This window comes from Leptidea sinapis, chromosome 43, assembly GCF_905404315.1.
Source record: "Leptidea sinapis chromosome 43, ilLepSina1.1, whole genome shotgun sequence".
In the NCBI taxonomy this organism is placed as follows: domain Eukaryota; kingdom Metazoa; phylum Arthropoda; class Insecta; order Lepidoptera; family Pieridae; genus Leptidea; species Leptidea sinapis.
In genome coordinates, this window is record NC_066307.1 from 6,109,240 (window position 1) to 6,136,098 (window position 26,859).

At 34.3% G+C, this 26,859-nt stretch overlaps 1 protein-coding gene across 4 annotated transcripts in view; it reads right to left on the reverse strand.

Annotated features, from left to right (window-relative positions):
- Positions 1-25,962, reverse strand: part of LOC126977013 (DNA-binding protein D-ETS-4-like) — a 40,554-nt gene extending 14,592 nt beyond the window's left edge. Inside the window, exons 1-2 of one of the 4 annotated variants that reach the window (XM_050825658.1) lie at positions 25,745-25,962; positions 90-864 (exon numbers count right to left, since the gene is read on the reverse strand). In XM_050825658.1, the coding sequence (XP_050681615.1) occupies positions 90-864; positions 25,745-25,783 (814 nt within the window). In that variant the 5' untranslated portion in view covers positions 25,784-25,962. Of the gene's footprint in view, positions 1-89; positions 865-5,245; positions 5,431-10,392; positions 10,450-25,744 lie in introns of those variants that run through there. The other 3 variants (XM_050825661.1, XM_050825660.1, XM_050825659.1) reach the window with 3 other exon arrangements.
- Positions 25,963-26,859: the final 897 nt, after the last annotated feature.

Here is a 26,859-nt window from a genome sequence, read left to right on the forward strand (position 1 = left end):
TTCATAAAAATGTGCAATTATATGAGAAATACTATATAAATAATGCATGGAATGATTTATAAATACATCTATTATTCATTTTGACTCACCTGGTGATATACCAAGAACTGTGCAAGCATTGTCAACATCCCGCTTAGACTGTTCTATTGCTAAAGACAACACACGGTCTATATCAGGTGTTCCTAAAGACTCCTCAGCCGCTCCTCCGCTACTTTCTTCCATTTTCACACTCCCTAGCTCCAATGGAATTGGTCTTAAGTTAAGCCGCTTTTGGAATGATGTATCTTCTAGAACAGATCTTAATAAAATATGATCTCTTGGTTCTTCTACCTCTATTTTAGGTGTAAGGTATTGGTGCTGCACACTCTCTTGTAGTATTTGGTTTTCCTTTAATAACTCCTCAATGTCAATATACTCGTCGTGTTGAGGCACTGGTGAGGAGTATTGATTATAACTACCGTATGATATACAGGAATCTGATGGAGAAAGAGGGTATGGTGATGCGAAGCCAGGTACGGAGAGTCTGTTTGGTTCTTCCTTAATGAAAGCTGGGGAATACTGAAGTGAGTTGTACGGAGAAGGTGGATGTAATGCTACTGTGGGTATTGAACCTTCTTCTGAAGATGGCGATGGTGTTGGATATGCCTCAAAATCATAAAGGCGTTCAAGATAATTTGTATCTTCTGGATAAGGTGGTGGTGGTTTGTTGTAGGTTGGCGGGGAATGTAACATCGGATCTGGAGGCGACTCTGCGCCAAGAAGTCGTAGTAAATGATGTATATCTGTCGGTGATCCAGGGACTGCTCTCTCACCCTGGGACGCTGATGGCGGGCTACACCCGGAGCGAGGCACTGTCTGTGGCATCTGTTGACAAACATACACATTATTAGTCTAGTCCTGATACCAACAAAAATGGTGACCTAGGGTGAAATAAGACAATCAAAAAGTGTTATCGTTAATCCCTTATCACCCCAAGTTCAGGAACATTACTTTTCTAATTTGAACATTTATTATTATTTATTGCATAGTAAGTTAAGCATACTAAATCAAATTATAAGAAAAGAAAAACAATCATAAATACTAGAGACTTCAGAAAGAGCCGTTACAAACTGATTAGATAGAATCTGTTAAAATTACGACAGAAATAATACCCATGACGTTATTTTCGATGAAACACTCAAGACAAATTGAGCCTCGTCTCGTAACAATGTTTATGAAAAGTAATAAAAATATTCAATCATAAACTATAGAAAAAAATATTTTCACGTGGCTGCAGTTGGTCGAATTGCGTCAAAGTAGTTTCATGACGTGGAACCGACGTCCCGGGAACTTTACTCTCCAGCTTTGTTTGTTTATCTAACGTTAACGATGTCTATATTAAAACTTGACTCATAATCGGCAACAACAGGATCAATTTTCGTAATTTATATAAAATCATTGATAGAAATTTCTTTTTTCTTAGTCGTATCGTGATAGAATAATATAAAGTTTATGCATGTTTGCTAAACTTTATATTATTCTTTGGATAATTACTAAAACTGCAAAGGAATCTACACCTCTAAAACCTCTAAGACGGATGAGGATAAACTTAAATTTGAATAATATGCCGCGTGTTATTTTTGGATTTATGGACGATGACAAAGTTACTCAACAAAGCACAGATAGATGCTTTTTACCTAATACTGATTGATATGTTTGTGAATTACTGTTTTTTTTTATTCACTTATTTCTATTACTTAAAAGTTTTCTTATCCTACAACTGAATTATTAAATGCTTAACTTACTCTTAACAATGAAAGACCCATCCTTGCTGGTGATAAATTCCTAACTGATTCATTTCCACAATGAAAATGCGTAGATCAGGATGCCAAACCAGTTGAGTTGGTGGTCAGTATTTACTTCTATTGTATCTTAACGATGCTATCTACTGGATTTAATCGTCTTAAAGTAATGGAACAAGTTTTATGGGAAAATCTCATTCAAGTAATAGCTAAGACTTTTTATTGTTTATGAATGTAGATAATATATTGTTTAAGTTGGTTTATAGTTCTCAGTTAAAATAATAAAATGTCACTTATAAAAAAACTGTAAAAAATTGAGCATTGTAATATTAAGAAATTGCATTAAGAACCAAGTCCCTTATTTCATTCGCCTAAAATTTAATTCTCAAAATAAAAAAATAATGTTTTTATAGAAGAGGAGCTAGCGGACGAGTCACCTGGTGTTAAGTGATCACCGCCGCCTACATTGTCTTGCAACACCAGAAGAATCGCATGAGCGTTGCCAGCCTTTTAAAAGGTGTACGCGCTTCTTTTGAAGGTACCCATGTCGTATCGTCCTGGAAATACCGTACAAGGACGCTCATACCACAACTTGGTTGTTCGTGTAAGAAGTTTCCTTGAAAACCCCACTGTAGAGGTATTACTTGTCTATGACGTGTTGTGAAAATGTAAATTTGCTTTTTCGCAACAATATGGCCACAGCTTAATAATAACTGTGAAGTGTGAGTTACTACAGATACATGTTGTTACGTATTATCAGTGTCATTGTTAAAATTCATCTCTACTTTACTAATAACAAAAATGCACTGTATGAGTAGATCATTGCTGTCTTTCATGCAGTCGGAGAAAAATAGCGACTAATACATTTTCGTAACCTATGCTTTTTAATGAAAACATGCTATAAAGAATTTCATTACAATAATCCTCACATAACATAAAAATACGTGTTTTTTGTTGAAATAAATGACGGAATGGGTACAAATCCGTGACAAAATGACCTAAGCCGTTACGTAATGTTAAGCCCGATTATATCCCATTACTCCCGTTACCCTGACTTGACAAATAAAATGTCTCATAAGCTCATAATTACACCGACATCCACACCCTTCAAAGTCGAGCACAGTATAAGAATTGCCCTATTAATACAGAATCTCTCAAATCGCGTTCACAGAAATTTACTGCTACAGAAAAAGGTAAGAAATTTAAACTTGCAATTAGTTATTTTACGTATATATGTTTACAACATTATTTTTATATGAATGATGGCAGTGTTTGCACATGTAAGTGTTTAAATGTTTTATTTTTTTTTATTTATCAGCGCAGTAGCCAGTATTGGTTTACAGTACAAGCTGAGCATCAGCCTTTTCTTTTGCCACACAACTATTAAGTATTTAGATTGTAATTTTATGTATGTGGCATGGAATATTTTTTGTTAATCTTATATAATTTAAGCTTGCCTTATAATATACATTACTTAATAGATATCTAACTACTCGGTTGGGTCGAGTTAGTAAGTCTTTTGTGGGGCGATGTATATGCTTCTACAATATGGTCCCAGAAAATGTACAAAAGAAATGTGTTACGAAATTTAAAAGAATTGTTAAAAAACGTTTGTGTGGGAAAGGTTACTTTAGCATAAATGATTTTCTTAATGACACCACCGACTGGGAATAAAGCGACCACCCTCAGGCTCTTTAATTATAAACGTTTATTGTACGATATCACATTGTAATCCATATTTTTATATAAAAAAAAGCCCGCTGAGTTTCTTGCGCCCATTCTTCTCAGGTCTGAGGCAGTCTCTTTTGAATGAGTGGTAGTTTTTTGACGTTCAATAAGTGATTTTGAATAAAAAAATTTGAATTTAAATTTAACATTAGAATTACAGCAGAAATTACATTATTATTAGTGGTCGATTCAAATATGAATGAATCTTCAGTAAGGTCATAGCCCGCTTTCAACATCGCATCGCGATAGTAACTATATCGCCATAGATAGAGTACCACGCGTGACCAGACATAACATTCTGTTGTTAAAATTTAGACAAGACCTTGGGATTTCCGCGGAACAAACGCCTTGACTATGGCACAACAGCGAAGTCTTATGAAAAGTTGAATTAAATGGCGGATGTAACTTCATAAACGAGGGCTCGCAAAGAGTGTTAATTGAATGGTTTACTCATAAAAGACATAAAAGCCATTTATTTTCTCAAAATTGATTCCTTAAGAATTCTTTTTGGTGTCGTTTCTAATATACAAGATACAACTACCGCTTCGAAAACAAATGGCGCTCTGAGCAAGAAACTCTCCCAGCATTCTTTAGCCAATACCTTCTATATTAAACAGTAGCGTGTTGATTCCTCATGTAGATTAATGGTTTACGTGCCATTACTTTTGGTATTATTGAAAACTAGGATTATTTTTCAGAGAAGTCAAATTCATTTTCTTAAAGCAGCCCACGTTATACTGCATAACTGAAGATTACTTCTAGTGAAATTCCCATCAAAATCGATACAGCCGTGTCACAGATTAACCAGAATAAAACGGATACACAATTATATTTTACTACGGCTAAGTACCGTGTATCATTCATATTAATTTCTTAATGAACGTTATTTTGATGAAAGTTATTTTTACATTGCAAGCACCAATTTAATTTATATATTGTTTATAATTTATAATAACCCTAATGGCTTAAACTAATATTATTTATTTTGATTGGAAATAATAAATTTTAGTTGACCTTAATGTAGGCTATATGTGTATATTCACGACCAATTCAGAATGTGTTTGATACACAATAAGTTGCAGTTTTCATCGTTTTTAATGTAACAATAAAAACTCCAGACTCGTTTCAAGATATCACAGACAGATTAAAGCTAAATTGCCCATTAGTCTGTACACACAGTTGTGATTTACAACCTTCGAAGACACTCAAATTTACATTGTAAGTTAATAAACCCAAGGACTATAAATGCTTAAGAGCTTCGTACAGCCCCAACAAAAGCCTGGGAATCTATCTTACTCTCCGTTTATGGTACGAGCCGCTGCAACATTATGAACGTGTTTGGACAGGTTATAAATACGTTTGGGAATCCCAAAACTGTGTTATGAATTTAAAAAAGATGTTACATAAAACACTCAGTGTTATTTGTATAAACTTTGAGACGTTAAAAAACAAACCTAAAACGAACTTGCTACGGCTCAATTGTAGTTCCAATTAATATATCTAATTATATCGAGATATAGAGCTAAGTAAAATTTCAACATAAGATGAGTTTTTAGGAATAGTAGTAATACAATGAAATAGAAATAACCACAGATACTCTAATGGAAATAACCTTAAATATGTTAACAATTTAACAGTTCATAAGCTTTTAACATTTAGACTACTGATGGTATAACTACTTATTGTGTCATTGATATCTGTTGCCGGTAAAACGACCACACATTTTATTAACTCACTTGATAATTGCTTTCCATCGCTCACTCTAACAAACAAAATACCGCACTCACACGATTGTCAGCTGATTAAGGTTCGGTGCACCATTGACGTTGCGTCCATGTTTGACAGTTGAGCTAAGATCGGCTGTTATCACAGTTTTTGGAGCATGACCGCGTGTGTATCGCGAGTAGATCACGCAGCCACTGAGCTATGCGCCCGCGCAGCCTACCTCGACTCAATGAGAGCCTGCGTCACGCCGGGAAATACGTAACAAAGCTAATATCGTTGGCGATACAGCCTCCAGCTGAACAAAACATGTATCAATTGTGTCCTAGTGCGGTGAATGCAAGATATTTGTTTTGAAGGAAATAGCACCTGTAATTGAATTCAAACTATTTCCTTGGTCGCCAAGGTCCCTAACAACATCCTTAGAAATATTTTCAGTCAATTATTTTGCTTATTCAGCAATAGAAAATTTGCAAGTGATTATTGCTCAAAGCTCAGCAAGAATATAATATTATTGAGTATTGCAAATCATAATCTCTTAAAACTCTGCCCACTTACTCGTTCTCTATAGAACAACTCAAATATTTCAGAGCTTTTGAACAAGTTGAATAATTGGTCTTATTTTCCATTAATATTAGTGATGTACCTAGTTTGTTTGCAAGTAAAATGTTGCTATTTTGCTCTTGCTTGCTTTGCAATGTAGCTTTCAAACGCCACGGATAAGGCTCGTTACGCCAACGGAAGCCTTAGAATTTTTATGTAATTAAAGGACAGACGAGCTTGTAGGTCACACCTAATGGTTAATGTAGTACCTTCGTCCATACTCTTATGTAACAAAACAGGAATCACAGGAGTGTTGCTTGCCTTTAAGATATAATTGTACCGTGCCCTCATCAGAATACGATGGACAGGTTGAAAGCAAACGTTTGGAGAAATACTCTGTGACTCTAGCAGAGTCGGTACTCTCCTGGGGTAAAAATCTCTTGGAGGACTGCAGCATATTCTTGTGTAGGATTCGGGGATGGGCTCTGGTTCACCAACGTATGCCAAACAAAAAGCCAAGCTTTTTTTTATATAAGAGGGGCAAACGGAGGCTCACGGGATGGGGAGAGGTGAGGCAACCGCCCATGGACATCCGCAACAACAGATGTGTCAAGAAATGCGTTGCCGGCCTTTAAGGTGGGAGTATGCTTTTTTCTTGAAGGTCCCTAAGTCGTATGTGTTCGGGAAGACCCCAGCCGGTAATTGATTCCACAAAGTGGCTGTGCGAGGCAAGAAATTTCTAACAAAACGCGTGGTTGTGGAATGCCTGACATCTACGTGACGCGATTTGGTACTTGGTACCTAATGTCGGGTGGTAGAATTTGAAGCTTTACCGCTATTTCATGTTTGAATGTGATTACCACAAGTTAAATTCGATCGAAGTGGCCCGTTCGTTCGTTGCCAAACGGGGAATAAAGATATAAAAAGACAAGTAAGACCTTAATTTTTTTATTTTTCTAAACGAGGTTTTTTTTATATTTTCGGCTTTTAGATTTGGCGCCGTTATAATTTTATTTCTTCGTTTGGGCTCTCTGTGACCTTTGTTATGTCTACAAGTAGGTACCCCTACTTGTATCGTGTCATCGGGAAATAACGTAATTTTAATAGTATTAAACTTCTAATTGCATTGGTCTTGGAAATCCATAGTGCCTTAGGGCGTAAAGTGTTTGACGCAAACCGGATTTTATATTCATAGAACCTACTTGTTTGTTACGAATGCAATTTTAATAAATTAAATTATTTATCACGTATTATGTAAATATCAATTTCGCAACCCCACATCTCATGTAAGCTCATTTACTCTGAAATTTATGAGTTTGAACATAATATTTTTTTATGAAGCGTACGGGAAACATGAAGGTAGGTGATCACCGCAGCTCATACTCTCTTGTAACACCAGAGGAATCACAGGAGCGTTGACGACATTATAAAGCTTCGAATAAACGTATATATGTATTAGAAGGCTGGAAACACATTGGCATATGTGAGAGTCAACGGTTCATTCTCTTGCGCCACCGACGCTCATATTAAATTACATTCTTAAGCCTATACAGAGAGTTTTATACATTAGAGTCTCATACATGTAGAGTTTCATACATATAGAGTTTCATACATGTAGTGTTTCATACATGAATCTTGCACTGTTAATAATATTCAGTTGCACTTACGCGTTATTCGATTTTTTTTAATTTTATTACGTATAAGGACTCTGTTTTTTATTGTAGTATTAATCATCACTGCCCAACTCGGTTCGTTAGACGTTCATGTTTTTAAAACCAAATAATTTCTTATGTTATTCGTCGTCATTTATAATTTTATTAAATTTTTAATCTCACAGAGAGAGATCATGAATTTTTTAGTGCAATAAAATACTGAGAGAGTTACTTGCGCCGCTTCTTCTCTTTAAGAACGCTATTTGTTTTGAGTTGGTGGTACTGGTTTGTGGGTCATAAATAAATAATAAAATATAAATAAATCAATAAAACAATAACATTCTGAATGAAAATTATAATAACAAGATATTCGACCAGTAAGCCTCGAGATGACAAGTGCAATGCGATACGCTTCAGCTCAGGTCGTTTTGTTATGCGTTGCGGCTCAAATCATTTGCTTCTGTTACAGACAGATAGTGCTACTCAACATTGGATGAACAATTTGTGTTTTCCTTCACTAGCTCCGATCAAAAGGACACCATTAGTAATTTTGTTTAACCATCGACTCATCAACTCATAGAATTTCCCTGCGAGATCGAATCAGAAATGAGGAGATCCGTAGGAGAACCAAAGTTACTGACATAGCCCAAATGATTGCGAAACTGAAGTGGCAGTGGGCAAGGCACATAGTTCGACGGACAGGTGGCCGGTGGAGAAAAGTCCTAAAATGGCGACCACATACCGGAAGACGCAGTTTTGATAGGCCCCCCACAAGATGGACCGACGATCTGGTCAAGATCGCCGGAATACGTTGGATTAGGCAGCGCAGGACTGATCGTCGTGGGGGAGGCCTTTGTCCAGCAGTGGACGTCTTCCGCCTGATGATGATGATAAGACTCATCCATTTTGTTAGTTTGATAAATATTGCTTTAATGGTCGGCAAAGCTGCCTAAATAGTGACGCCCAATTTCACACATAAATATATCTATTTATATTATGAAGGTTCTTGAACGCCAATCACTATATTAATAAGCACTGTAATTGGTGCAAAGTTATGACGTCATGTGTTCAATTCATTCATTATTCTATTTCAACAACGATAGATTGTAACACTGCACGTGGGAAAACCTTTAGTACAACTTTTGTACATGATATAATTGTTAGGTTACATAAAAAATAGGTGATAGACTCGCTATTTTGAATCGTGTGAAAACGTACATAAAGTTGATGTTTCCTTAAAGCACCTTTAGCTAACGTTGTTAGAGAATTTTCTAAGAATCGTTGTTTGCATCATCGCATTTTAAATATTCCAATACAGAATATACTGTGAGATCACAATATTTTATTCAGATGTTGTATTAATTAGAAGTACCAATTTACGCTAACGACAAGTTCTTTCAGTTATGTCAGTATGAAATGGTCGCGCAAGACTGATCGTTACTTGTGGCAAAGCTTAGGATGCGTATGTTTCACATTCGATATATTTTAGCTGATTTGTAAAACGAACACACGCCACACTGATTATAATAAAAAAAATCTAAAGTAAACAGTTACGAGTAAGTCAGTGCCACATCCAGGTTACGACGCATTACTTTTTTCTGATAAAAATTTATAATTTTACCTAAAAGGTTTCGTAGTTACTTAGACATTTTCGAAATCCAAAATACATTTTATATCTACATCTTTTTGTGTTTCAATATTTCTACCCCGCTTTGGATCATTGAGACAACAAAACTGCCCGACAAAAAAAGATTTAAATACATATTAAAATCACATGTCATTCTAGCGTTTTTCTCTGAATGCTACTAATATATAGTACCAATAACCAATTTGAATTAATCCATTTAACATTGCATCTAAATTATTACAATGTGTTTTGAAAAGGTTTTTTTTTGAAAAATAAAGAGAAAATCTAGCTGGGATCAAGGAATAGAGTAAACAACGAGTTTAAAGAATGTTTAGCCAGTGGTTGTGTAACTTTGGCATTAGCATTCACGAGAGCTCTCTAAGGGCTTGAGAACCTAAAGCTAGATAGTGTAACTCGGGGTTCAGCCGTTCGTGTCCTGAATGAGAATCAAACTATTAATACCACGCATTATGTAATCGGAATTGCCAATTGAGTAATTGTGAATGTGTCACAGCCAACCTACGTTCGTTTATTTGGTTTTTGTCATTAAAAACACATAACATACTCTGTGGATTAATTTTGCATTCAATATCATGAAAATATAAAAACTAACGTCACTATTTAAGTTTTTATTAATATTAACACGTAATGATTTAATTAAAAAACGACCTTTAGAAGGAGTTTTTTAATTTCTAAAGCAATCACTCAATCTATTTTCAATTAATATCTGAATCATGTTATATTGGTGCTCGATCAATGTGCAAATGACGGTTGCGGATAGAAGTGACCGCTAAAGTTATACTTTCTAACTACCCTCATCATGCTGAAGTGACAAATGTCAACGCCCACCGGGTTGTGCGAACGACAGACACGAGTCGAGAGTCCGCATCCGACCACTGCGAAGAAGAGGTGCTGCCACTTTTTACTTTGAAAACCCCCTTGTTATATTGTTGCGTCTTACGTAACGGTTTCGATTCACAAAGCTCCTTTAAACGTCCGTGACAAACTTCTACTGAGCTACGAGTGCCGTGCATCGAGCTGGAAGTTAGGGTGCTGGATTCGAGCCAGGAAAAGGCGAGGAAATTTAAGGTTAGTCGTCACTATTTTATCTTTGTCCCGATTTTGCACATTGAGGTAGGGATCTAAGAGGACTCACAATAACTCCTCAATTATAAAATAATAAAGTACAGTCCATTTAAATAAATATTTATATCGAATTACCAGCGCTAGTTGAAATACACAACAATTGGAATAAAGTAAAATCTAAGTACCTAAAATTTTGCTATTTCGCAAATTGATAACTTCATAAAAACTGTTTAAAACTATGATGAATAAATACCTGTATCCAGATCCAGGAAACAATTACAAAATGATATACAAATTGATGACAAAAACCACGTGCAACATATACAGTCACTCAATTATTTATTAATATTAATGGAATACAAAATCATAATTTCGATAAGTGTGTTATCTATAGGACAAGGTTCACAAGTTTATCGATAAGATTAGACCAATACGTTTACTCTATGCGCATTTCTTTCTTTGAACATACATGACGTCAATCTCGTAATCCTCTGCAAGGTGAAGAGATTCTTAAAGTCAAAGTCAAAGTCAAAAATCTTTATTCACTGTAAAACTTTATAAGTAATTTAGTGTAAGTCAGGGTGAAGCACAAAAGTTACAATAGCATTCAAATAATTTGGGAGTGTATTATAAAGTATAACACAATCCACTTTAAAAGATTTTGCAATTTTACGGAGCCTAGTAGATAGAATTGCGAGTTTATATTTATTTCCAGTATTGACACTATGGACATCACTATTCTTTTTAAATTGGCTAATATGTTTATGAGCGTATAGGAGGTTCTCGTATATGTACTGTCATAATATTAATTTCACCAAACTTTTCTCTCAATGAATCCCTTGAACCCATTTTATAGACTGCTCGAATTGTCCTCTTCTGCAGCACAAATATGTTGAGAATATCTGCAGCCCTATCCCACAATATAATTCCGTAAGACATGACACTTTGAAAGTAGCTGAAATATATAAGTCTAGCCGTTTCAACATCTGTCAGCTGCCAAATTTTTTGGAACGAAGTTCCTTACGGCAGGCTTGGAGGGGATAGGGATTTTGCTGCGCGACCGAACTGAAAAAAATGTGATAGTAAAACCGTAAGAAAAAATCCATGGAAAAAAGTGCGTGGAAAAGTGAGTGGAATAAAACCGTTAAATGAGACGTGCGCAGGCGCGACAGTCGCATACACAAGCGAGTAGTGTATAATACCTAATTGAGCACGATTTTTTTTTGCAATTTGTGTCGATTCTACATTAGCCGAAGGAACTTCGTTCCTACCTGGTGTCCCACGACACCACATCATTTTTTTATCGCAAATACTGCAGAGCTAAGTCAATTAAATAAGTTTTTTATATGATCTTATTAAAGAAAACGAAATATAAACCATTTGATTTTGATTTGAATAAAATATCTACACTTTCTTGTTGAAGTTGATTCTGATTGAAAAAAAAATCGTCCCAAAGTCTGTTCGTACTCATATCGCTAAGAACAGATTCTTCATATTAAAAAAATATATGCTACTTTTTATGTGTATTTAGGAAAAAACTGTACCTTTTGATTGATTTTTGTTTCCCTCAACAACCTTGGTTGTCCAAATTTAGGATTCCCAATAAAACAGAGAAATGAATGTGGATAATTTTTCTTTCAATTGCCCTTTAATGCAACCTTCTTCACAGGAGACTACACGTGGTAAAAACAGCAATCTTGTGAATGGGTGTTTGAAAATGAGAACAGGCCAACAAAAGTGAGGCAGACGAGAAATGTTGGTAAAAAAATGATCGCATTTTTTTTCTCAGCTACGGGTCCCATCTGCACAATTCCACTTGAAGATCAGAAGAGTGTTAATGCCGAGTGATATTCTACCATTTGTTTACCCAGGGTGTTAAGAAAAGTTCGCGAAAGACGACCAAAAAGCCGCGTTGTCGTGTTATTTTACATTGAAATTAATAAAATACAAAATACGTCTCTCTTATTTCTTGTAGTACCTATTATTTTTACAAAGTTTTACTACGCAACCCGGCATTTCAGTTCAATTATTAGCAAAGTTTAATAGAACATGTGGCAATGTGTGGCACGTCAACGTCACACATTGTTCGAGATTGGCTCGAGTACGCGCACTTGGGCGTAGTATTAGTTGCCGCACTATGCGACTACGCCTGCGGTATCTAGTTGGAGCGCAGCGGAGACCAATCCTTAATCTAAGTATATTACAAATAACTTCTGTATTCTATAATCAACTATATTACTTAGCTCGTATACTTCTCTTCGTGTTACCCATAAAGTAATAAAATAATTCACTATTATTATAACAATTTAATGTAATAAGCAACAATGTAGCAAGCAACATAAATATCCAATTTAATTATTTGGTGTTTTATAACGACAAAGCTCAAGTCGTGCGCTTAAACTGGTTTCAAGGTTTTGGGTTTTCCATACAGAAACAAAATGGCGGCCCGCCATGCATATTCATATTATGTCACTGTTATATATTATTCTAAAACTAGTTTGAATTCAAATTATGTATATTAGTTTTGATACTCAAATTTGCAGAAGGAAAATAAAGATATTATGCTTAATATGTACAAGAAAAATGACTAGAGTGAAAAAAATTAATGAACATTTAATGGCATTAAGTGTTATACATATATAATAATTATATTTTAGAGTATATATAGAGTATAGATTTATAGTATAGTGTAGAGGAACAAAAGCATAAGCTGTATAATTAAATTTGAATTATTATACGAATCTCTAACTTATAAGTAACGCATGAAATTATTTTTCCTTATATTTAAATGTAAATAAAATACTTTTTAAAGGATTAAAACGCGTGTAACTGTAGTTGCATTTTTTACGTTATTTACGTCCCCCTGAAAACGTGCACTACAAAGGCCTTGAAACGTTGGGTTTAATAAATATATTATAAATATGTAACTTTTACGCAAATAACTTTGTAAAAAAACAGTTAAAATTACACGCGTTTCAATCCTTTTAAAAAGTATTTTATTTAAATGTGTAACACTCGATTTATTTAAAGAAAATACTTTTATTTATTACTTTAGGTTCTGGAAGATTAAAGCGAATAACAAATGAAGTAAAACTTTATTTTCGTGACCTTGAAAATAAATATTATGTATTATAATATACGCACTATGACTAGATGATCACTTTACTGCGTTCTGTCCCTCCAATAAAGCATAAAGCTCTCTTCAAACTGAGGCGAAAAACGCGCGACGCGTTTAAGAGTAATTCGCTCGCTCGCTTAGCCTCTCAAACTGACGCGACTTCCCGCGTGTCATTTTTGGTTCTTCAGTGGAGAATCATCATGCATTGTGAACAGTTCCGCCGGGCTCTTGTTTCGCTTCAACTTGAGCGACTACTCGCGTCAATTCGAACACGTCCATACAAGTTAGCTGACACAATCGGCGCGAGCGACTTCCGTCCCGCATCCCGCGCGTTATTCGCCCTCAGTTTGAACAGAGCTTTACAAGTACATCTGACAACAAACAAAGAACCAAATCACGCTAGTGAAAGGGAATTCGTTGACGTCACCAGTTACCAATAAGTAGATATTGAGACCTTGTTTATGTCGCACTTTATATTAATAACTGGTTTAGAGGTGTTTTGCTCTGGTGTACTTTGAGATTATAACAATTGAAATCCTTTTATCAACGTTCTATAAATTGCCCTCTTTATAACATATATATATATATATATATATATTTATTTATAATCGCTTATAAAATACTCACAGAATACCTTTATTTATTTATGGTGTATGTGGATGATGCAGCTACTGTACTCAATAACTTATGTATTATTTGACGTTTGAGTATGTTTGTTGCATCATTTTACATATTATATTGTAATTGAAATGATTTGTAAATCGATGGAAATGTAAATCTTGATGTAAAAGAGTGGCAATGAGTTTCTTGCTACTTCTTCTCATTAGCTCAACCCTTTACGAAGTAGCGGTAGATTCAATAAGAAATTTTTTTTTTGTATTTCATAAGTGTCATTTTCGTGACCTACATGAACTGATTTTGATTTGATTTAATTTTAACATAAACAACTACTTAAAGCTGTAAAAAAAACTACAAAAATAAAGAATAAATGCGTCTTATACAAATATAATGCTTTTAAGCAGTGAATTAAGTTAAGATAAGTAAAATGATAAAACATTTTAAATTACAAATATGCAAATGTATGTTGTTGAAAGAAGAATACAACAAACATTTAATAAATACTGGAGTCTTAAAGAAGTCTTTAAGTAATATGTCAATAGGTTACCATGTTTGACATATGCATGTCTAACATAGAAATTCAAAGCCAGGTACATAATTTCTACCAACCAGCAAGGACTGGAAGCATGGTCAAGGCAAAGAGACAAGACAAAATACGTCACTCAAAAATAATGTTAATAACTAAAACAACTAATGCCTTGAACTATGCACTAAAGAGAAAAGTGGAAATGGACCACCACAAGGAAAAAGAAGCAGAGAGCTGACTCGATGTGACGATGGGATGGAACATGGCGCAGGTACAAATGGATAAACTGGTGCCATATAGCAAAGTATTAAGCGAAATGAGTATCTTTGGAGGAGGCCTTTACCCTACATGGGGTCCTCACTAATAAAAATTTAATTTATAAACTAACTAAACTAACAAATATTATAGGACTACAATAGATGTAAATGATATACATACAAAAAAATTAACCTATATTATATTTTCTCAACTACCAGACTTGCAATGCTTTACACAAGTCATACTTACCTAGGTTAATTATTGGTCAAATACAGTTAAATAATAAAATCACAGTTTTTTAGGGTTCCGTAGCCAAATGGCATAATGGCCCTCTGTCTGTCCGTCCATGTGTCACAGCCACTTTTTTCCGAAACTATAAGAACTGTACTGTTGAAACTTGGTAAGTAGATGTATTCTGTAAACCGCATTAATATTTCACACAAAAATAGAAATAAAAACATTAAATTTTGGGGGACACTTAGAACTGAAACACAATTTTTTTTTTCACCAAACCCATACGTGTGGGGTTATCTTTGGATAGGTCTTAAAAAAGGTTTCTAATATCATTTCTTTTCTAAACTGAATATTTTGCGCGAGAGACACTTCAAAGTGGTAAAATGTGTCCCCCCCTGTAACTTCTAAAATAGGAGAATGATTAAACAAAAAAAAAATATATGATATACATTACCAAGAATGCAAACTTCCACCGAAAATTGGTTTGAAAGAGAGTAAGAGGAAGTAGTTTTTTTAATACATCATAAATCGAAAGCCGCAATTTACCTTTCATTCAATCAACTCAAATTTAAAACAAAACATTTAATTTAATAAACAAAAGAACTTTTATATTACGTTACTTGCTTCTACGGAACCCTTCATAGGCAAGTCCGACTCACACTAGGCGGCTTTTTTGTGTCTATCAAATGGTATATCATAGAAGAAGACGAAAGAGCCAAACATAAAATGATCACAAAAACGGGCATCTCATTGTTAATTATTATACATTATTAAATTAAAGTAATTCTTATCACCCACATTATATTATGCTACAAGTTGAAACTAAAGGAATGAATATGTCAGTATTATTCCGATATTTTGTATACAAATTAGCAACAACTCGCCAGTCTAGTGTCAGTTTAGTAACCTTTTATCAAATGCCAAAATATACAATTATTAGATCTATAACGCGAAGTTCTATTATCTCAAGTGAGCACGGATAATGGTTGATACTTTTTATTAAATAAATTACGAACTGATGATGGTAGGTTTTTTCAAAGTTTAAGTCGAGGTCAAAATATCTATCTAAAAGTAAAAAAGTCTACTTAATAGCAAACATTATTTTAAGTGATCATTATGTTGTCATTAAATGGCGACGGGCGGTTCTTTAGATTATCACCTCATAGAATGTGACTTACTTAATGTCTCTAATATAGATGGCTTGAATTAGATATTAAAAAAACGAATTGTTACAATTTTAGGGATACGTGGGATATACCAGTGGGAGGCACCTTTGCACAGGACGCCGTCTAGATTATGGATACCACAACGGCGGCTATTTCTGCCGTGAAACAGTCATGTGTAAGCATTACGGTGTTTCGGTCTGAAGGGCGCTGTAGCTAGTGAAATAACTGGGCAAATGAGACTAAACATCTAACGTCTCAAGATGACGACCACAATTGTAGTGCAACTCAGAATTTTTGGGTTTTTCGAGAATCCTGAGCGGCACTGCATACAAATGGGCAGGACGTATCAATTACCACCAGCTGAAAGTGCTGCTCGTCTTGTCCCTTATTATTATTTAAAGGAATCGTATCCGAAAGGAATTCAACGGGAACCCGGTAATCATTTTCGATATGTGATAGATATGTTATTCAAAATGTGGGGCCTCTCTGCCTCTTCTACCGTCTATATCACGAGGAATGTGCAAAAGAGTTGTTCAGAAGAATTTTGAACACGCGAAACGAAGTCAAAAATGCGAAATCCACCCGCATAACGTTGATGTCTTTCTCTGATATATGTAAAAATTTTGCCCACGCGCAGCCACTTTTTCGAATCATTAACCAGCTCTGCTATATTCTTGAATCAATTTAACCGAAAGACCTGCAAGGCAAGCTTACTCCTCCTCTGAGCTATCCTGTGTATGGGCGCCTGATCTCAAAAACCAGCAACATATGTCTTGACCTCTGCGCTATCCTATCTATGAGAGCCTGGTTTGTCTATTTTCCATCAGGAAAGCCACTTGACCGTTTGCACCTTTATTATTAAAAAAAAACGAAAAATTGCAACAACTTCATTATTATTTTTTACCCAATGAGTAACAATCAATGAATGTATGCGAGGTTCTAAACCTTCCAAAAGACCAATTACTTAATCACCGCTCAAGTTCTGAGTCACTAAGTTTCTAAAGCGCCAAAGAATTCGCAAGATTTTCCTGTTGTAACCTGCGACTTTCGTAACATAATGATTCATATTATAGAATATCTACGTAGAGATTTATATTATTGAGAACTCGTTAAGTTATTTTTTACTTACAATATGTGACCATTTGTAAAATATTATTAGCTTTTCAGAATTATTGTAGAAAAATAATTTTAAGTAACAATTTATCTATAAACCGGATAACTAAGACAGATACTAATTCTTAATACAAAAGTATCCAGCCCTACTCTGTGATAATACTAAAAAGTGTTTGTTATTATAATCGCAAATTCAAGATTGAATAAATATTAACCAATCTCACATAAAAAAAATTACTGACCTCAATCACAAAAATTTTTAAGTGATGAGAACCAGTGTGAGGTTCCTTTGCACAGGATGCCTGGCAGATTATGAGTAACACAATGGCGCCTATTTCAAGCAGAGGAGCAGTTATGTGTATGCATTACTGTGTTTCGGTCTGAAGGGCGTCGTATCTAGTGAGATTACTGGGCAAATGAGACTTAACATCGTATTATTATGTCTCAAGGTGACGAGCGCAGTTGTAGTGCCGCTCAGAATTTTTGATTTTTTGAAGAATTCTGAGCGGCACTGCTCTTCTCGTCCCTTATTATCACAAAAAAAGAGAATCCTCACTTTTATTCAAGTCGGTTAAAAAGAGCGCATCTAGAAAGTTTCTAACGATGCGAAGTCCATTTTGCTTATGAAGCAGTGATAGCTAACATTTTATTACCAAATTTAAAACATCAGCGACGTGAGGAGGCATCATTCCACAAATATCTTAATATATACATCGAAAGCTGTCATGAGTCACGTGGCACATCAAAAGAATCGAATCACGTAACGAGAAAACAGTAGTACGTCCTCGACCTCGATCGCGGGCCGCGGTCGGTGAAAATCGGACCGCAAGCAAATACCAACTCTTTGTTTCTCCACCGACATTTGTAACTTGCTATGACATCACATCTATGATAGAATGTCATATTTTGTAGTATATGTACATACTCCATACTTGCGTATTATGTCGTAAGAATCGTATTCGCAAAAAGACACCTGTACCATTTTCAAATTGCGAAAACTGAAGTCACCCCTAAAAACACAAAAGCTCTGATTACATGCGCGACATGAGTTTATACCGTTGAAAGCTGCACGTGCCATATACCAAATGAGCCCACGAGAATCTCTAAGGGAAAACTTCAAAGATATTCATATGATATATATTATATGACCATGTACGGCCAATATATTTATAGCAATCTCCTGCACGTACATAAACATTATAATTTATACAGTAAAATAAGCGAAAAACATAATTTGAACACTAGAAATAACTACAAGCTTATAGTGCCCCCTACTAGGCTCTGTAAAATAAACAATTCTTTTGCATGTGTATCTGAATTACCAAAAAGTGTATCTGAATTACCAATAAATAAATTTAAATCTTTTATTAAACGCAGACTAATGTCGAAGGCTTATTACAGTATTGAAGATTACGTAAACGATATTACAATATGGAATTGAATAGTATTAAAGTTGTTTTTTATGGATTATATGGTTCAGCCTTGTGTTGTTTCACTGGTTTACATTGTTTTGAAAATATGTTTAAACTTTTATGTAATTAATATGTATGTATCTGAATTTTATTTTTTGTGATTGACATTGACGAGCAGTCTTTTGATTTTATGTCAAAAAAATATTTTGACTTTGACTTGACTTTGACTTTGAATGGTGTAAATCCATGTTTCACGCAGGTCTAGCTGCTCACCATAGCTCAGTATTCAAGACTCTACTACGGCAAAACTCTTCACCGTCCATATAGATAGGCAAAACGAGGACTACTCGTTCATGCTCACCCAGCCCTCTCGGTAGGACATCTAAGGATATCCTGTCCCAGTGGTCGGTATTGTGCGGCTCCAGAGCCGCATGTGGCTCTTTGGATCCTTAAGTACGGTTCTGGCACGAATTTCCACGGAAGACGCAATAATATTTTCATTTAAAAAAAAACTTGGTTGGAAGAAAATTACATCTTATTTTGATAAAATAAAATTCGCTTAAACTTTCCAAGGAGATGCAAGCACATTGTTCGCTTAGTAAATTTTTATTAAGTATGAAATTTAGTTTTACATAGTGTACTATAATGTATAAATATAAGTTTACTAAACTGTTGTTATATTCATATTTGGCTCTTTGGCTAATAAGTTATATACTACACATATATATGTATAGTATATCTGCATCTGTATCTGTGTACTATATGCATTCAAATTCAACTTTTCAATCTCCCTTTCAGTCTCAATTTCAAACTTATTTTTGAACCTTGGCCATACCTGTGTATTATTCGTTTATATGCCGAACTCTAATTTGATATAAACAGTAACAGACATATCTGCCTGTAGCTTTTAATGATATAAAAATTTTCAAAAAGAAAATAAAATAAATACTAAACTGACAAACAATGAGAACGACACAAACACATTTCTGATTAATATATTAACTTCTGTCATAAGCCCTTCATATCTAGGGAATTGTGCTCATTAGAAAATAACTAGGGCTCTGCGACTTGAGCGTGGGAACACAATTAGATAAGTAAAGCTGTAAAGTTTAAGTAATTAAACTTGAACTAACTCTACACTTGTTGCAGTTTTTATGTCAAATACCTGCCACATAATTATGGTGTGGAAATATTATATCTTGCAAACATCAATCTAGTAAAGTACTTCTGTGAAATAATGTGTTGAATAACGGTCCATCCTAATTGAACAGGCTAAAAAAATTATGATTAAATCTACTCCTCCGTAACACAAAAATTATAGAATTTATATAAGTTATATAAGAGAGTGCTAGATACGTACACATACTAATATCAATAAACTTGGTATAAAGACATACTTGAGAATAAATCAAGAATATGCTAAATAGATACCACGGTCCATATCTCATACCAAATGCGATATATTCTTTATACAAATAATTGCATAGTAATGTAGGTAGTAATAAACAAAAAATAATGGTTAACATATTAATAGGTTTAACCTTCAAATTCTAGTCGGGCAAAGTCTAATTAAATAATACAAAAGTTATTGAGATTATAAAATTTCGAGCTTTAAGAAATAAATTTAATCTAGATGTGAATTACATACTAATTTATAATTATTATTTTCAGTATTAGTTTTTATCTTTATTATCTGAGCTTCAATTATATAAAATTAAGTAGTATTCAGGCTAAAGCTGACAGTTGATTTTGATTTTTAGTTAATTTGAAGTAAACTAACTAACAATTTATCTAAATATGTGTAGATATACAAAATTTTGCAGCAATGAACGTAAGCGTTTTGCAATTCGATTACAGACAGTAAGAAATTCTGCCACATATCGTACTCTTACTATAAGACGATAAGGAGTCCTACTGATCATCATATTCGACTACGACAATTAATTCACCATAACTATTCTATGGTAGATGACTTAAATATCCGGATACCATAGAGAACATTCAGCCGAGTATCGGTATTTTGCTCCTAAAAATTGAAGGGTTCCGTTACTTTGTCATGGATTCCGTTATCAGAACCTAACCAAAATAGTTATAATAACTATCTTTGTATATCTCTATATGTTAATAAAAACTATCTTTGAAGTATATGACACTTTGCGATACGTATGTATAGCAAATTTAAGACTTTTATGGTTTTCTCATGGATGCCATTGTCTGGACGAAATTACAATGGGCCAATACGGGAAGTACCAGCTTTCAAATAAAAAAAGAATTATTAAAATCGAAAGTTTTGAGGTAACAAACATAAAAACATCGAAGATGGATAAAATTGAATAACGTGCAGTTATTTTGCAGTATCTGTGTTTGATAATTTTCAATACGGAAAAGGAATCACTAATTTTAACTGGAAGAAAACAGAGCATTTTACACGAATGCTTGAAAATTAAAAATGTTACCATTCACTTGGGTCAAGAACGTTTTTTTTTTATGATAATGAGGGACGAGACGAGCAGGACGTTCAGCTGATGGTAATTGATACGCCATGCCCATTACAATGCAGTACCACTCAGGATTCTCAAAAAACCCAAAAAAATCTGAGCGGCACTACAATTGCGCTCGTCACCTTGAGACATAAGATGTTAAGCCTCATTTGCCCAGTAATTTCACTAGCTACGGCGCCCTTCAGACCGAAACACAGTAATGCTTACACATTACTGCTTCACGGCAGAAATAGGCGCCATTGTGGTACCCATAATCTAGCCGGCTTCCTGTGCAAAGGAGCCTCCCACTGGTATGCTGCAACGTTTACCGATACACAAATACAAATGAGACTGAACATTTCTCGAGCTTCTTTGGCATTATTAAAAGATTCTGAATATTTCTTAGCTCGATTTATAACCATGACTGAAACGTGGCTTTACCATTATGATCCAGAAACAAAAGAACAGTCTATGGCCTCGAAGACACCATCATCTCCAACTCTTAAGACGAGTCGTCTGGCCGGATAGATCATGGATTCTCTTTTCTGGGATAGTAAAGGGGTGGTCATGATTGAATATCTTGACCATGTTACTGGATCTTAATATACAGCCCACCGTAAATATTACATTATAAAATAGCTCATTAAAGATCCACCCCTCAGACAAAAGCATTTCTGAGGATTGCCACTATTATTAGAATTTTTTAAGTCCTTCTAAATATATCAATCATCAAGGCAAGTTATCAACCATTATATGCACAAAAAAACTGCATTACGAAATTTGTGGGAAGCGGTGAGACAAACTAGAAAAAAAAAATCCATCAAGATATACATTGCTATGGCTTCAAATAGAGATATTGGCATCCTCCATATTCCCAGAGATTCCTATTTATTTCTTAGATTAAAGGATTATTTGAAAAAACAATGATTAAAAAATGAAGCCATAGTTAGGCAGGAATTTCATGTTTAGGATAAAGATATGTCAAGTGTCTTATCAATATTGAAAAATAATAACGATTCTATAACAATACAATTTATCACAAGAATTTAACTAATTACAAATAAGCTTTGAATGTGTAAACATTATTGTGTTTCGGTCTAAAGGGCGCCGTAGCTAGTAAAATTACTGCAAATGAGACTTAACATCTTACGTCTTAAGGTGACGAGCGCAATTGTAGTGCCACTCGGAATTTTTGGTTTTTCAAGCATCCTGGGCTGCACGGCACTTCAATTACCATCAGCTGAACGTCCTGCTCGTCTCGTCCCTTATTTTCGTTTAAAAAAAAGCTGTTTTCATCTGTGCATGACTCTCGTATAGCGGAAAACAAATAAAAGCTATATAAATACCCTTTAAGCCAACCAAAGTGAAGTAAAACAAAATTGTTCACTCACTTATAGCCTTGTTTAATATTAAATTATAACTCTCGATTTTCATATCTCGAAAGGAGAGAAAAATTGAGCACATTTTGGGGCACAATACATACATAGTAAGGTTACATTACCTTATTAAAAAATACATCAAATCATTAAGTAGTATTTAGAAAATTGCGGTTTAATGAACGTAATAAATTCTGAATAAGATTTCGTCTGATAGTTAATTGCCTGCGCTAAATAGATCGTAACAATTTGAAAGCGCTAACTATCGTCTATCAATATAACTAATAAATGTACTTTGCTCATGGACGGTGTAATAATTGTCCAACTAATATTACCACATTCAATTCACAATGAAGAAATTTCAAATTTAGAGGAATTTTTTTAAATTTCTTCCAAGTGGGCATAGCAATCAAGGACCGATTTAATATTTGCTTTTGACCTAATCTATAAATATATGATTCTTCTGTACGTGTGTTGACAGTGAACTCCTCTTAAGCGGCTGGAGCGATTTGAATGAATTTTTTGGTGTGTGTTCAAGTGGATTCGAGGATGGATAAGATTCACAATTGAACTACCTCCAAAACGACCAATTTTGATGATTTTTTGTGTGTTTCAGTGAATTTGAGATTGGTTTAGATTCTCAATTCAGTCCATATATAATTCTCCTGCCCATGTGTATGTTAGTGAATATCTACTAACGGCTTGTCCCATTTTTAAAGTTTCAGACGGACAGGACAACGACTGACGAGTCCTCTAGTAAAGTATAAATAATCAAATTTAAATCGATAATAATTGTAAATTTTAAGCACCTTAATTTTATACCGTGTCTTTCCATTCTATCTTTCCAAACACTACAAACTTTACAAACATATCTTAAGAATAGAAGGCCCAAGGAAAAAATAATTATTTTTTTTTATTCTGTGATCAGATAAGATAAGAGCTAGATAATCTAAGTTTGTAAAAATCATGATAAGGTTGTGTGTAGTGTTTAAAATATTACAATACAATTTGTGAAATGCAAGGTTTATCTAATGAAATGTTTACTGACAATAAAAAGAACGTTACTGTTAACGGCCGTTTTCAATAACCTATCTTTTATCCTTAGTTTAACTTACGGATACATTGCTGTTACCGTTTAATGACAAGATCTTATCTATCCATAGTTATGTCCAATATAGTTATAGTCCAATGCTATCTGTCAATAGGTTATTGAAATGTAAGTAAGCGTAAAAGGATAGATTTGTCTACGTCTAGTAAGTTAAAGTAAGAATAGATAGGTTACTGAAAACGGCCTAACTCAATCAAGATCATATTTTTATCTATATCTTAAGCTCTTTAAAGATGTCTTAAAGTATTATTAACCACTCATTAATTATTATTTATTACGTTTGCTACAAATACACATGAACATATTTATGTCGCATTAACAAGCTGTCTCACTCTAGCCTTTCATTTATTATTAAGTATATCTCGCTTTATCTCTTTGATAACTTATCATGTTCTTTTAAACGAATTACAACTAATGTGGACTTTACATCATCACTGCTTGTACTAGAAGTACTTTAGATTGTAGTGCTTTTGTCACAGACTGTTCACTTCTGAACAACATGGTAACAAGCACTGCATAGGTTATAACTACTTTCCCAGAGTGATGTTTTTATGGATACCTACACTTTGTTAGAAAGCGGTGATCTTTTAAACCATAATATTTTTAGAGCGTTTTTTTACATTAGGTCTATGGATGCTCTTCATGAACTCAGTTCAATTATTGGAAATGTGCTTTTTATCATTCTTGAAGATAATAGTGAGGAAAATGCAGTGAGTCCATGTGTTTTTGATTACATTTTCTTAATTTTTACCTACTTCTAAAACGAGGAGATTCTCAATTTTTTTTATGGAATAGGAGGACAAACGAGCGTAAGGGTCACCTGTTGTTAAGTGATCACCGCCGCCCACAATCTCTTGCAACACCAGAGGAATCATAGGAGCGTTGCTGGCCTTTATGTCGTATCGTCCCGGAAACACCGCACAAGGAGCTCATTCCACAGCTTTGTAGTACGTGGAAGAAAGCTCCTTGAAAACCGCACTGTGGAGCCCTGTTTTGTCTTATTGGAATTATCAAAAGATGCACTCTTTGTATACTTTATATAAGTTGTATGGTATATATTTTTTCTAGAATATTCCATTACGAATGCTGCCGAAGCAGAGTAATTAAAAGGAACATAAATGGAAAAAGTCACCCATAGGACCGTAGCGATAGATTTGTGCTGTCATATATTCTATCGCTACGGTTTTGCTTATAACAATGCAATATTATAATTCTAAAAATCTGTCCTTGTTCTTGACTCCTTACTCAATCCAGTGTTTGATGTACCTAACAAAAAGTTTGATAACACCTTGGTAAGTAGGTAATTACCGCCACCCATTGTGATGACAAACAAATACAAGAGGAATGTAAGTAAGAAAGTTCCCACCTACCGTCCGGGAAGTATCGCGCATTTCATGGTTTGAATAAAGCGTATGGTGGAATTCGTGGACAAGAAATAAATAAATGCAAAATCCATAAATGGCGGGTTATACCTTTTGGCTGTTGTGAGTAATTCTTTAATTGTCAATTACGATCTATAGAATTAATAAACTTATAATATGCGAGGGTCATGGAATAGGAAAATATAGAGACTGACTAATATTAGTACTTACCTACTCCGTTTAAAGAGTTCTACTTAAAACTAATTCTTTAAATATAAATCAAATTAACTTATCGATTTCTTAAAACTTACAAAATTTTTGAAATACTTGTATAATAATAAAAGCAAGTCTAGTAGGCTTGGATACGCACTAACAATTTTATCTCAAAAATAAATAAAAGCAAGCAGATATAATTCAACATAAGTAACTACTTAGATAAAAGCAAATACATATTCATCAAGTAACTTGTTACTTATAACACGAAATGCTATTCCCTATTCGATGCTTAAGTTGAACTTAGTCTTCACGTAGCTGCATACAAAATCTACATTATTTACAACTAATAGAGCCATTACTAAAGATGTCACAGAACAATAAATGCGCTTTGAATATTTACCAAACAACCTCCTTAAATGCCATGTGGTATTATGAAAAACCATTCACGTTTTATGTAAATACAAGCGAGAACCGCGCAGATAGAAAGTTACTCACACGAACGAAATCTTATCCGTACACTAACTCAGCTCGTAAAAGTGGGAAAAATTCGTAATTGCAAGTCGTAAATAAACCATTTATTTATTCAATTAAAAACAAATTAATCGGTTTCTTAACTCACCGCTTCTGTTTCCTCTGTCGAGTTCTTCTCCCACAACATTTTAAACGTAAACAGCTTTATTCACTTCAAAATTAACTGTCTATTTGTACTAACAATCAGTCCATATCTTCACGTTTTGTTTATTTAACAAATATTTTCATCCCGTTTTAGCTCGGGGTAAATTTTACCCGTGCGCGAGTGCTGTAGCGACAAAGTCTCAGCGTTGTATGCGCGAACGCAGAACGCCGATGGTTCACGAAGAAAACCGATGAATTCCGAACGCGTCCGACCGCACCGACCTACTTTGATCAGCATCGCAGCGTTCCAAGCGGTCGAGCCAAGATTTTTTATTATATTTTCCAATGAAATGCTACCTGGCTCATTGCTACGAGATAAAAACAAACACGTTTCCCTAGCTTTATTTTTTCTGACTCGCTAAGATAGAAAATTGCTTTTGCATGGCTATTAAAGACATATTTAATTGATGTCTGTGAATTAAACTTTGTAGTTGCATTAATATCTTAGATGAATAGATAATAATAATCATAAAGCCTTTATTTTATTTTATAGATATTTTACTTTTTGATTGATTTTCTAGGGCGAGGTTCATCTCCAGTGATTTGTATTTGCTTAGTTCCATTGATTCTTCTGATTACTGGTGATAGATGGAGAGATGAGGACATATTATGACAGTAGAAATTGACCAATAAAACTGATAAGATATACCTCTGGAAATTAATATTCTTAAATGAGCAGATAATTTATGTATGCGGTCAAATATAGGTTGTTGGTAAAACCCAGACAATTACCACAGTCCCCTTCGGGTGCAATAAATTTGAAAGTGACTAGTTGCAAGGCCGTTGCATTCAATGTTCACGAGAAACAATTCTGTGTTTATTAAAGTATTATGAAACAACAAAATGGCGTACAATATTGTTTAAGCTTTGAACATTGTTAATAACACAATAAATACCATAAATAATAAATTATATCTTAAAATATCAGTGACTTTGGGAGCTTTAATATTACCCATACGACAGACGGGTTATGATAAATTTATATTTTAAACTAGCTGACCCGACAGACGTTGTTCTGTATATAATAAATAAAATAATGTTTTTATATGAATTTGTCAA